The sequence below is a fragment of the Microtus ochrogaster genome, chromosome 24, assembly GCF_000317375.1.
Source record: "Microtus ochrogaster isolate Prairie Vole_2 chromosome 24, MicOch1.0, whole genome shotgun sequence".
In the NCBI taxonomy this organism is placed as follows: domain Eukaryota; kingdom Metazoa; phylum Chordata; class Mammalia; order Rodentia; family Cricetidae; genus Microtus; species Microtus ochrogaster.
Window position 1 is genome coordinate 21,730,693 of NC_022024.1, and position 10,665 is coordinate 21,741,357.

At 34.9% G+C, this 10,665-nt stretch overlaps 1 protein-coding gene across 1 annotated transcript; it reads left to right on the plus strand.

The window, feature by feature from the left end:
- The first annotated feature begins 2,616 nt into the window (after positions 1–2,616).
- Positions 2,617–10,665, plus strand: Nts (neurotensin). Its single transcript, XM_005358112.2, has 4 exons — positions 2,617–2,851; positions 4,975–5,036; positions 8,109–8,336; positions 10,301–10,665. The coding sequence occupies exons 1-4, from the start codon at positions 2,779–2,781 to the stop codon at positions 10,451–10,453; spliced, it is 516 nt and encodes a 171-aa protein (XP_005358169.1). The 5' UTR covers positions 2,617–2,778; the 3' UTR covers positions 10,454–10,665.

Sequence of the window (10,665 nt, forward strand, 5' to 3'; positions counted from 1 at the left end):
CTTCCCTTGCTGCAAGGTTGGGGCTAAGAAAAACACATCGCCATTCACAACAGTTTACATGGTTTCTACATCTCCAAACTCAGGTGTTCATCAGGTGTTCATGCCTCCAGTACAAGCCTTTTCCCACATACAGCATCTCTCCTGTTGATGCATTTTAATTTTAACTATGCATTTTTACGTTTTAAAAGTTGTTTTTGAAAAAAAAGTTGTTTTTGAGATTATAGCTATATAATCTTCCCCTTCCCGTTATTCCATCCAAATACTACCACATATCCACCTCCCATTTCTGTCTTTCAAATATATAGACTCTCTTTAAGTTTTATTTTTTTTTTGCGTGTGTGTGTGTTCATAAATGTAACATGCTTGCATGATTGGTTTGTGTAATGCTACTTGTATGCATATGTTTTTAAAACTGACCATTTGGCATCATTTTCCTGGAGAAGACTGCTTCAAAGTCCACTCTCAGCATTTCTTAGTTGCTGGTAGAGTTGTGTAGACGAAGCTTCCTCCAGCCCTCTCCCCTGTCCAGGTTAGCATGTCTATAGATGCTTGCTGTTTCTGGTCGTGTTTAGGAAGTCATGCTGGTGAGACATTAGGATGTACCTTCTGACATTTCTCAAAGAAAAACTCTCACAGAAAACTCCCAGATCTTTCTGCTCTTACAATCTTCCTGTCCTGTCTTCTGCAATGATCCCTGAGCTTTAGGGGGAGGCATTGTGGATTTTTTCATTCTTTAATATTTTCAAACCACCTATTCTGTGAGTTCTTCTGCTACATTTGCAGTTTATCTGTATTTTGACTCACAGTATATATCTCAAAAACACTTTTTGAGGTATTTTTTCCTTTGTTCTGTCTCAGTTATTTTGTTTGGGAGTAACTGAATCTCTCTGAAGCCCTGTCTTGGCCTTTCTATTTGGGATGGTTCCTAGGCACCGAGTCTAGACCACTGGGCAACCATACCTTCCTGCTGAAACACTGTTTAACATTTTTTTCTAAAGTCTCAATAATCTAGGCTAAAAGGGAAAGGGAAGAGTATTTTATCAAAGCAATTAAAAGCATGTACCAAAATTATAACCCTGACAGAAAAAGGCATATGTGCATTTTTAATAAAAAGGAGAATTACCTAATAATATATTTGACTTTTGAATCATTTGACATTGGTTGATACGTGCTCTTGTATTCTTTCTCTGGGATTATCATATACCTAAAATAATTCTCACTTTATTAATGATATTCATGTGATATGCTTAAAATGAATTAAAGTGTTATTTTTCCTTAATTAATCAGGAATACATTTGTAAACACTTCCCTAAGTTCCACTTGTTAGGAAACCACTTGGGGGAATAAACACCAAATTTTCCTTTTCCTATGAGACTGCTAGCACACATTTTAACACCTTTTCGGAGATTATTCATTGTGTTTTACAATTTTAAAGCAAAGAAAGTAATTAATTTAAATATGATGCAAAGAATACATAATTTATTGACTTCTTCATTGAGTCTGAAATGATTCTGTCGCACAGAAGCTGGGCTAATGAGAACACTGAGCAAGCCTTCTCAGAGAAAAGGAAAAGCGTTCTAAACTGCCACTGCTCCCCCTAGCGGTAGGAAAAACCTATGCATGCTTCAGGCTTGCTAGTCAGTCATCCTTAAGAGAAAACTTTCAAGGAGAGGTGAACTGGCTATATTTGTTTCACAGAAACTACAAATCCAAATCCAAGTAATAAAAAGGACGGCTTCCCATTTAGCTTTTGAACCTTGAGTTATATGAATGTATCTTTATTGTTTAAATAGTTGTTAAATATCTATAATTAATAACTTCCTTTAGGTTTGGAGCAAAGACTGAGAAGTTAATTTTATACCAAATACCAGATAATAATATAAACCAGTTGTCTGTTTTACCAGTCTGGATTTCTTCCTTAGATGTTATCACATGTTTAGTGTCTTTATTTTCTAAAAATGTTTTAAAACATTCAATTAAAGGCCAACGCAAGCAATTTAGTCTCTCCTCAGTTACATACAATAAACATTCAGCTCAATGGACAATAATACTGTTCATTGGATCTAATATTCTTCCTTATTTGAACTGATTTCCCCCTTTTTTGCGTTTTTTATCTCATTACTATATCCATTTTTTTCCTATTTCCATTCCTGTTTTAGCATGTGCTATGCAAATTCTCTGCAAGTTTTCAAACAACAAAATGTTTCCTCTGAAGTTTATGTTACCAGAAAATATAACCAAGTCTTTAAAGTCTCCTATGCATAGGGAATCAGTGATTTTGCCCTAAGCTTTTGCTTAAATTTTAGAATTTTTTTAAAATCGTCTTTCCAGATACCAAAATGACAAATTTCTAGAGCGGGGGCATGAGAGAAAAGGAGAAAAAAAATTCCACCAGGGGAGCCTTCTCTGCTGTATATGGCTGTGCCTTTGAGCAACTCTTTCCGTGAGTCAGAAATCCTGAGCAACAGCTGCAATTAGAGAAGATCGTCACTTTCAATCAAGGTTCCTGGGTGGGGGATGAGATGAGGGACAAAGGGAAAGGAGGAGGGAGTGGGGAGAAAAGGAGGGGATGGAGATGAAGGCAGGGCACATCCTGTACAGCCATGACATCATTCTCCTGCTCTGGTATATATAGGGAGAGGCCAGAGCATCTTGCATAGTTCTCTCACTTCCAAAGCCAGCTGAAGGCAGGAGAAAGCACGGAGAGTGAGAGAGAGAGAGAGAGAGAGAGCTCCTTCAGTGTCTCTCTGTCTGGACCTGCTTCTCAGAGACTGAAAGATGATGGCAGGACTGAACATTCAGCTGGTGTGCCTGATGCTTCTGGCTTTCAGCTCCTGGAGTCTGTGCTCAGGTAAGCCCAACTACATCTCCCAAGTCCCTGAAGTGATTTCTCTCGCAGTCGGCTGGGGCTCCTGTTAATGAATCCAGGAGTTCCTCTCTCCTCTCTCTAACTGCCTTTCGGTGACAGAAACTGTGTCTGTTGTGTTTCTCTCCTGTTCTGACTGTAAGAACTGAAATGTTTATTTCCCTTCTAAGAGTCTCTAAAGCAGTTAATGTGGTACCAAGGAAATGCAACATATTCATTCTCCTTTGGAATATAACCACTAGAGAGAAAATAGCTCAGAGTAATAAAACAAAGCTGAAAATTTGCACTGGGGCTGGTCGTTATTGAGAAGAATAGAAGTCGTGTTTGCCAGTGTGCAGATATTAAAACACCCCATTCATAATCTATATTCTCATTTTTCTCATTCTATTAGGTGGTGGATTCTCTCATTCACTTCCCTTTGTGTTTTTCTTCAGATTATTTGTAACTTTATATCTGTGTTAGGAGATGGGAAATAAATGTCAGTAAATAAACGAATGAGCAAGATTTACAGAATATTATTTCTAGTACAATACCGAATGTTCCAAGTCTCTTCTGAAAGTACATTTCATAGTATTTCATTGTTACAGAGTTGTGATATTAATATAGCTATTGCTTTACTAAGGTAATTTAGCTAGGCACAAACTGTAGCCATAGAATCAGTACACTTATGTTTCTGATACAATTTAGCTTTAGAGTGCTTTGTATATATAACAGTAAAGGAGAATCATTGTGTTATTATCAGATAGGTAGCAACTCCCTTAGAAATAAGATACACTTAAAAGAACAATGTGAAATAGTTTGATGACTGCAGTGTATTTAAATTAATGATTAGAAATAGTTGAACAGACACATCACAGTGGAAAATCTTATGGGGTAATGAAATAAAATCACTTAAGTTATACTTGTAGATATTATAGTTAACAACTAGGGCAGATCAAACTCCTGGTAAGGTTTATAAGAACAAAGATAATTCTATCAGAATAGAATGAAGTTTATTTAGAATGATTTAATTATTTTATTAACATAAAACTCTGTAAATATTTTATGAATTTTCTGTAAATATGATTTTATCAAATGGTGCATAAATTAGTTATAATTAGAGATTAAAATGCCATAGTAATTGAAAAATCTGTATTAACTGAAAACATTTTCTGTGACAAGTGCACATTTTATCAGTGATTAATAAAATTAATTTTATTACTCATTTTGGAAAACAAACAACCATATATTTGTAATAAGCCAAGCAGAAGTGTCTACGGGATAACTCAATTTTTGCATGCACTTTATGAGTTGGTTGCATCAGGTGGGATTCTGTGTTTTAATGACTGCCGAGTGATTTATGGGACAATTTTAAGCCCTGCTTTCTTTTTTTTTAGTATGACACTTGTGGATATGAAAATGCTTACAACTGTGTAGCATTTATAAATTTTGCTTTTCTATACTACGCTCATAAATTGAATGATGAAACATGTGTTCCAAAATGAATCAGGGATCTGTTTCCAATACTGCTTAACCTGTGTTGACGGAGAGCTCTCTGTCTTTGCTTCAACCAAGTCCTCACCTGCATAGGATAAAATTGGAAGCACACAATTCAAAGCTCTTATTTAAAACAGAAACTGATTCCTTCAAAGACAATTTTATAAAATGACATTTTCAGTGAAGTGAATCTCGGTATCATTCTTATTCCAAAATTAACAGGGAGTAATTACCAGGAAATAAAAAACAACACTTATATTCATATTTTATTTTGTGGAAACTACTCCTGGTAAGAACGAGACTGGGGGCAGTGTGTTCGCTGAGGTCTCTATCACACAGTATAATTAAGTGTTTTACTGCGATTCAGAGATGAAACAACTCCAAATCGCGAATACTTTGCTTAGCAAATTATCTTGTGCTCATTTTTTTGGAAGCGATTCTGCTACCGTAGCTGTCAGCAGAAAATGAAGCTGAGATCCATTTCTTTCCGAGTACCGCTCTGAAGGAATTACATGTAGAAGACAATAAAGTTCAAAGACTAATTCTTCAAATTAATTTCAAGGACGTTGATTTCAATGTAACGATATGATATGCGATTGCACAGTAAACATGTGGTTTTGACTTTTTTTCAGACTCCGAAGAGGACATGAGAGCCTTAGAGGCAGACTTATTGACAAACATGCATGCGTCAAAGGTAACTTTTTCTTTTCTTTCATCCAGGCTTGAAGGACATGTGAATTTCCACTGATAATATTTTCTTATATTAATCAATATAGATATAGTTACCTACCTCAAAACTGTAAAGATCTTTGGGAGACATTTCCTATTTGAGAGACTTTATTTTATTTTTTTCTTCTAAGGCAGTGGTTCTCAACCTTCCTAATGTTGCGACCCTTTAGTAAGGTCCTTTTGTTGTGGTGATACCAACCAAATTATTTTCACTGGTACTTGATAATTCCAGTTTTGCTTGCTATGAATCATAGTGTAAATATTTTTGGAGGTATACGTTTGCCAAAGGGTTTGTGACCCACAGATTGAGAACCACTATTCTAGAGAAGAAAGATGTTGATATGAAAAGGAAATCTCTATAGGGCTGTCAATTGGTGCGTCTTAATTTTAATTAAGCAACCATAGATAACGTCATGGAGACAGGAAAACATACTTAAACTGTTTTCATGATTTTTAGATTGGCAGCATAAAAGGCAGGTGGTCCTTGAATTAAATAAGTGACCAATATTTACTAAAATCGATTGAATAGAAACGAAATATCATTATGTAAATTGAACACCAGAATATCCTCTTTATACACTTTTTTTTAATAAATGTAGTCAGTATTAAAGAGAAATTTATTCATCCAACAATAACAGATCCTTTGTTTATTACTCAGTATGGATATCAATGACTTACAGCTTTTCATCTCTAAGGTAGGAAATTATGTGGAGTCAATCAATAATCTTTCAGGTTAGACTCAAAGTCCTTAGTGGTTTAGAATAGATTTTATTTTTGAAATTCTAAGTATACATTACTTATACATACATATCCTAAAAAATCCCCAAAATTTGACAGTGTTTTGACAAAGGGTCAAATTCTGGGACCCTGTGTGAGCTTGGTTTCCTCTCTCTGACCAATCAAATGCAAGAAAAATATTTCAATATCTGGAATAGTGACTTCTTTTCTGCTAAAGAAAATATGGTGCAATGGTGTAGATTTAATCAGTTTAAAATCATTCAGGATGAAGTATTTATGTTTCACTGCTTCATTTCAATGAGATAAGTAAAATACAATCTTTGATGAGAAGGTATCCAGACATAAAATCACTCCAATTTTGCTGCTAGGAGAAAAATAAAAAGCACAGCGTATGTTTGCTGTGCCGTCACATTATAATTGATTTCTGTCACTCAACCATTTTACGTTTGTTTACAGTACTATGTAAATGCAAACCCTAGACATATGACCACCTTAACTAAATGACTGCATTCAAAATTGTAAGGAGAAGATTATTTGATTCTGTTATTGCAGTGCCATTATCAAAAGCTTCAGAGATCATGAGTTTTCCTCTTTTCACTTTTTAAGTCAAGTATGTTAACAATTTCTATTTTAGGACAACGTTGTTTAGAGACGGAAAAGCTATTTACTAAAACTATCTAGGTAACAGGAGCTCCAGCGAATTCAAAAATGGCAGCGACAAGAAATAGCAGACCCAGGAATATTTATTTGTTGTTCTCTCTCTCTCTCTCTCTCTCTCTCTCTCTCTCTCTCTCTCTCTCTCTGTCTCTCTTTATATATATATATATACACACATATATACATATATATACACATATATACATATATATACACATATATTCCATTGCCAGTCTCTCTTTCTATATATATGTGTGTGTATCTATATATATATATATACACATATATGTGTATAAATATTCATATATGTGATAGATTTTATCATCACTGGCATTGAAGTATAGTTTTATTAAAAATAGTATTGGAAGCTAACTAGGTAAATGTAACCAAACTCAAATCCTTATATACAGTAAGAGTTCAATGCATGTTTATGAATAAGCAACTGGGATGCAGGATCTGTTACAAACTCTTGAATTCTTTTATTCAGACATAAATTTTAGAGCTAAAAGACACCTGATGACTTTACTTCATTTGCCCTTTGGTAACATCCTCAGATTTGCCACCTGCTAAATTTATCTCCGATCAGTCAGTCATGGATACAGAGGGCTGACCATAGCTCTTAGAACACACTTAATAATGAAATACACAGTACAAGGACTATAATTAATCCTTGTACTAAATAAAACTTTCTCCAAATATATATGTGTCTCCTGGGTTATCATTTTCTGCAGTTTTATTTCCTGGTAGGAGAGGGGTCACAGTGACATTTTTTTACTGTTAGAGAGATAAAGAGGTGATGCTGTGTTCAAATGTGTGTAGGGAGAATATTCTATTTATTCTCTTCTATCCTATTCAAACTTTTACCAACTCACTTATACATTCTCATGTAAGATCTCAGGATATTTAATTTAAAACCCTTTCCATTTCCTTTAATGCTAATATCTTTTTAAAACAGTGGAGGCCTGTACATAGTTTTCACTAAAACACCACCCCCCCAAAAAAAACCAGTTTAAACAGGTTGAATCTGTATGAATTTGTGCATACTCAAGTATATGAGTATGTTTACAACAATAAAAACAGAAAAACTGAACAGGTCATGAACTTGAGAGTAGGGGAAGACATGGGAAGGGTTTGAGGGAGACGACGAAGCGAAAAAGGGAGAAGTAAGTAATTCTATTTCAGTTTAAAGTATATCTTTAAAGGGGTTGAGCACAAAAACAGGATTCTAATAAATTAATCTCAAGAAACACTGAAATAGAAAATCTCTAAAGAATTTTCTAAGTGTAAAACTGAAATAACGTATTAACTGGTAAGACACGAGGTACTGCTGAAATTAAAAAGAGAATGTTTCTTCTAGAATACCATACTAATTCAGAACATTCCATGCAATGGCTGAATAGCCTTGTTCAAGGCAGGTGGTAGAAGGAATTGCAAGCTTTTTGAAAACAGAGTGAGTTTCCTGATACTCATAAATTTTAATTCCTGTGAGTTAAGAGTATTAAAAGCAGGATTCACACATTCACAGTCTTATTGCAAGTAGAACTTAAAATAGAATGGTTTAACCCAATCAATACATATTCTATACTCCTCTAACAGACTTTAATTGTGATATCTCTTTTTTTGTTGTTGTTCACTATTTCAGATCAGTAAACCAAGTCCTCCCTCTTGGAAAATGACCTTGCTAAATGTTTGCAGCCTTATCAATAACGTGAACAGCCCAGCTGAAGAAGCAACGGGAGAAATGCACGAAGATGATCTTGTTGGAAAAAGGAAACTCCCCATTGTTCTTGATGGCTTTAGTTTGGAAGCAATGCTGACCATATTCCAGCTGCAAAAAATCTGCCACAGCAGGGCCTTCCAACACTGGGAGGTAAAACAGAACCCATCATTGCACTAGTGGGATCTCATTAGCATTCACTCCTATACCCTGATAAGAATCACAGTACGGGAGACTTACAAATCCTAGAACGTAATGAGTTAAACCATGTTTTGAAGACAACACCCTTCTTAACTTTAAAGTGTCATTCAAATATTTGGAGATTAATGAACTTTTCTTGCTTTAATCTTAAAAAGGGTTATGATATGTCTTAAGAACCCTTTGAACTATAAACGTAAATGGCTGAAACACTCAGGCAGTTCTGCATTAAATTGGCACTAGGGATATATGTCAACAAATTTAAGTAAATTCACCTGTTTTACCAAAACCAAAAATCGTGTTGAATTATATATAACCAAACAAAATACAAAAGTTTCAAAGGAAATAGAACAAAAATCACAGGATTCCAGTTGCAACTTTCAAATTAGACAGTGCATAGAAATTGTTTTTCAGCTTCTGTATTTGATTATTGAGCAATTTAAATATTTTTTAATTTTAAAAATAAGATTATATATATATATATATATCACCTTATTTTTAAAACAATTAAATAAAAATTAAATAAATATTTAAATGGCAGGGGGCGACACTGAAATTTTTGGTAATCTACAAATGGCCTTCTCTGCAAACACTTTATTTTTTATTGCCTTGACATACTTGTCACTAAAGCTAAATTAGAGCTCTAAAGAAAGGGAAAAAAAGGATTTTCCGAATGGAGAAACATTTTTCAGATCAAGCCCTGAGAGGTTTGCTTCATGTTTTAAATTGTGGGTTTACACCAACACTGCAGATCTGGGTGCCCTCTGTTAATATAACAAGCCTGTGCGTGGCTACCGCAGAGATGCCCTGTGGAAGAAGGGAATGCCTGCAGAGCTGTTGGTGTTTATCTTAACTGGTAAACATAACTATGCTTTCCATATGAAATACCGAAAAGGCTAGTTCAAATTATCTTGTTGTACTATTCATCCTTTAATTTTAATTCCAGCTAAATGGTACAGTCTTTAGAACACTGTTTAGCTCAATAAAACTTGAACATTCAGATCTTAGCAGAGGGAAATACCAATTATGCCATATTTATCCAGAGAAGAAAGACCCTCAAAAAACTAATTAGCAGATAAGTCAACTGAACATAAGACTGGAACTCTTGTTATTTTAACTGTTAAGTCATTTCAAAATAAAATGGTATTATCAGACTGAGCATAGTACAAGTAATTACAGACTATGCACTTTCAAGAAAGCAAAGATTAAAACCCTCGATTACCTGACAGTAGCTGCTTTACCTTCTCTGAAACTCAATCACTGCAGCTTGAGATAAAATACTTGGTGATAGGATGGCATTACAATTGAATAGGATGCAGTACAATTAGAATATCAGTATTTGTTATTGTCACCCCAAAGTTTAGGAGACAGCTGTAATCTGACAAGATCATGGTTGTTTAAACTGAGTTTTCTGCAACTGTTGATTTCTACACAACATCTAAGATACTTGGAACGGGCAATTCTTTTTTCTGTTTAGGAAACTGGTCATTAGAATGACTTTCAAGTTGTAGCAGTAATTGACTGAAGTCAACATAAAATCCTGTTACCTTCTCTTTCAAATAGCATTGAGCTTCAATACCACATTTATTATGATATATCTTATATCGTTTTGGACTGCCATGATATTCAAAGTCTCAAAACTAATTGGAAGGTGTCTCTGGTATATCCCTTAAGCTAGAAAATGTAAATACATTGTTTTTTTAAAGAGAGGTAAGCTGGTGAACTGAGAAAGGATGTAAATAATCAGAAAGGTTATGATCTGATTCCATCTCAGTCATGATAACCATGTGTCCTCTGACGAAGTCGTTTCTCTGATCCTACAGGTGCATTGTGCTGAAAACAAATAGAGGAAAGTGTAGGGAAACGGTCTGCCGTATGTTTCATGCATGTAACTTCCCTTTGTGTTTTCTCTATTTTAGATGATTCAGGAAGATATTCTTGACAATGGCAATGAGAAAATTGAGAAGGAAGAAGTGATCAAGAGGAAAATCCCGTACATTCTGAAAAGGCAGCTGTACGAGAGTAAACCCAGAAGGCCCTACATACTCAAGAGGGGCACCTACTACTACTAAGAAGCTGACTCTTGACCCGTGATTGTGATTGATCCCTCTTTACCTAGATAGATAATCATGTGGTCACCTAGATACATAGTTCCATGTGTGTGTGTAAATGTGACAGAACTTGATTATTTCATCTCTGCCACAATTGTGGTCTATTGGATGTTACTTCCCTGCATTCCTGTCAATTAAACTAAATGATTTCAAATAAATGTAGAGGTCCAGCA

Excerpts from the sequence above, each read along its gene's own strand:
- Nts (XM_005358112.2), top strand. The coding sequence starts at position 2,779 with ATGATGGCAGGACTGAACATTCAGCTGGTGTGCCTGATGCTTCTGGCT. Across the intron at positions 2,852-4,974 it reads CTCCTGGAGTCTGTGCTCAG|ACTCCGAAGAGGACATGAGA; the intron begins GTAAGCCCAACT and ends ACTTTTTTTCAG. Across the intron at positions 8,337-10,300 it reads GGGCCTTCCAACACTGGGAG|ATGATTCAGGAAGATATTCT; the intron begins GTAAAACAGAAC and ends TCTCTATTTTAG.